The sequence below is a fragment of the Hyaena hyaena genome, unplaced genomic scaffold (assembly GCF_003009895.1).
Source record: "Hyaena hyaena isolate Hyena2069 unplaced genomic scaffold, ASM300989v1 scaffold_4320, whole genome shotgun sequence".
Taxonomy (NCBI): Eukaryota; Metazoa; Chordata; class Mammalia; order Carnivora; family Hyaenidae; genus Hyaena; species Hyaena hyaena.
The window spans coordinates 1-1,427 of record NW_024084936.1 but is presented as its reverse complement, the minus strand read 5'-3'; the positions used below and the strand labels follow the sequence as shown (position 1 = coordinate 1,427).

At 73.9% G+C, this 1,427-nt stretch overlaps 1 protein-coding gene across 1 annotated transcript; it reads right to left on the bottom strand.

Annotated features, from left to right (window-relative positions):
• Positions 1 to 136: 136 nt before the first annotated feature.
• LOC120227798 (immunoglobulin-like domain-containing receptor 2) lies at positions 137 to 1,351 on the bottom strand (the record flags this gene model as incomplete). Its single annotated transcript, XM_039225825.1, has 1 exon — positions 137 to 1,351. A coding segment is annotated over exon 1 (1,215 nt), but the record flags the coding sequence as incomplete, so codon positions are not given.
• Positions 1,352 to 1,427: the final 76 nt, after the last annotated feature.

Genomic DNA, 1,427 nt, shown 5'->3' with positions numbered 1-1,427 from the left:
TCTCGGGGAGCGGACACGCTACGTGCGTCCGGCGGCTTTTCCTGCCCTTAGCGGCCCCCCAGGGCCCCGCGCTCACGGCCCTCCCCTCCCCCGCCCCCCCCCCCCCCCGCGCGAGGGGCGCCGGGCTCCGCCTCACGGGCTTCTTGGCGGGCTCCTTCTTGCGCCTCTTCTCCGAGTTGCTGGGGTAGGGCAGGTCGCGGCCGCGGTAGGACGGGCCCCGGCTCAGCTCGAGCTCGCTGTAGGGCGGCAGCGCGTCGTCGGCCGAGTCGTCGTCGTCGTCGTCGTCGTCGCCGCTCTGCGGCGAGGCCGCCTTGTAGGTGCCGGGCGGCGACCAGGCGTAGTAGGAGGCGCTGCGGCGGCCGAGCTGCGCGCTGAGGCGCGACGGCGTCTCCAGGCTGCCCCCGCGGCTGGCGCCCTCGGGCCGCGCCTGGCGCTCCAGGCCTGCGGCGCGCGGCGCGTGCTCGTACTTGGGCGCGGCGCCCGGCGTCCGGCTCACCAGGCGCGGCAGCGGCGCGTCGTCCGGCCGCCGGCGCGGCGGGGGGCTGGGCGCCCAGGCGCGGCCCGCGTCGCCCAGGGGCTCGCGGCCGCGGCTGCGGGGGCCGTAGTACTCCTCGGGCGAGTCGTCCGGGTAGAAGCCGCCGAGGGCGTGCGCCTCCGGGCGCTCGAAGCGGCCGCCGGCCCGCGCCTCGTGGCTGTCGCCGTCGGCCCTGCGGGCGCGCGCGCCGTACGAGTCGGCGAAGGCGGCCAGCTCGTCCATGGACACGGCCGGCACCCCGGCGGCGAAGTTCTTCCGCGACAGCATCTCCGACTTGGAGCGCTGCTGGCTGGGGGCGGAGGGCAGAGGGGAGAGGTCAGCCGGCCCGCGGGGCCGACACCCGGGCCTGCGCGTGCGCCCCCCACCCCCGCCCCAGGGCGCCGTGAGCACCTCGGACTCGCAGACAGCAAAGCGAGCGCGCCCGTGGCTGGCTCCCGAATTCGGGCCGAGCGTCAACACGGAGTTGTGTCGATCAAAGTACTTCGTGGCATACACGGTGTGGAAACACACAGTGGGCCTTCCGGTCTCTTTATGGGACTTGTGGATGGCAGCCACTTGTCGCCTCACACCGTCCCGGCCAGCGTGGGCGGGCTGGCCTGCGGCACGACACACACCACACACGCTGTGGCCCAGGGACACCCCGTGTTCTTCGCTGACACACAAAGAGCCCAGGGCCACCTGTCTGTGCGAGTGGCCCGCAGCCGGGCAGTCTGAGAAAGGACACGGCCTAGTGACCTTCAGGATAAAGGACGGGAGCGTGGCGGCGCCGTCCAGTGGGAGGCGGCCACACAAACGGTGCCCATCTCGGCCCCCCATACTCACTGGTCATGTCACTCGACTAAGCTCCTTACCGTCTGTACATTCCAGTCCCCCCCCCCCCCCCCCCCCCCCC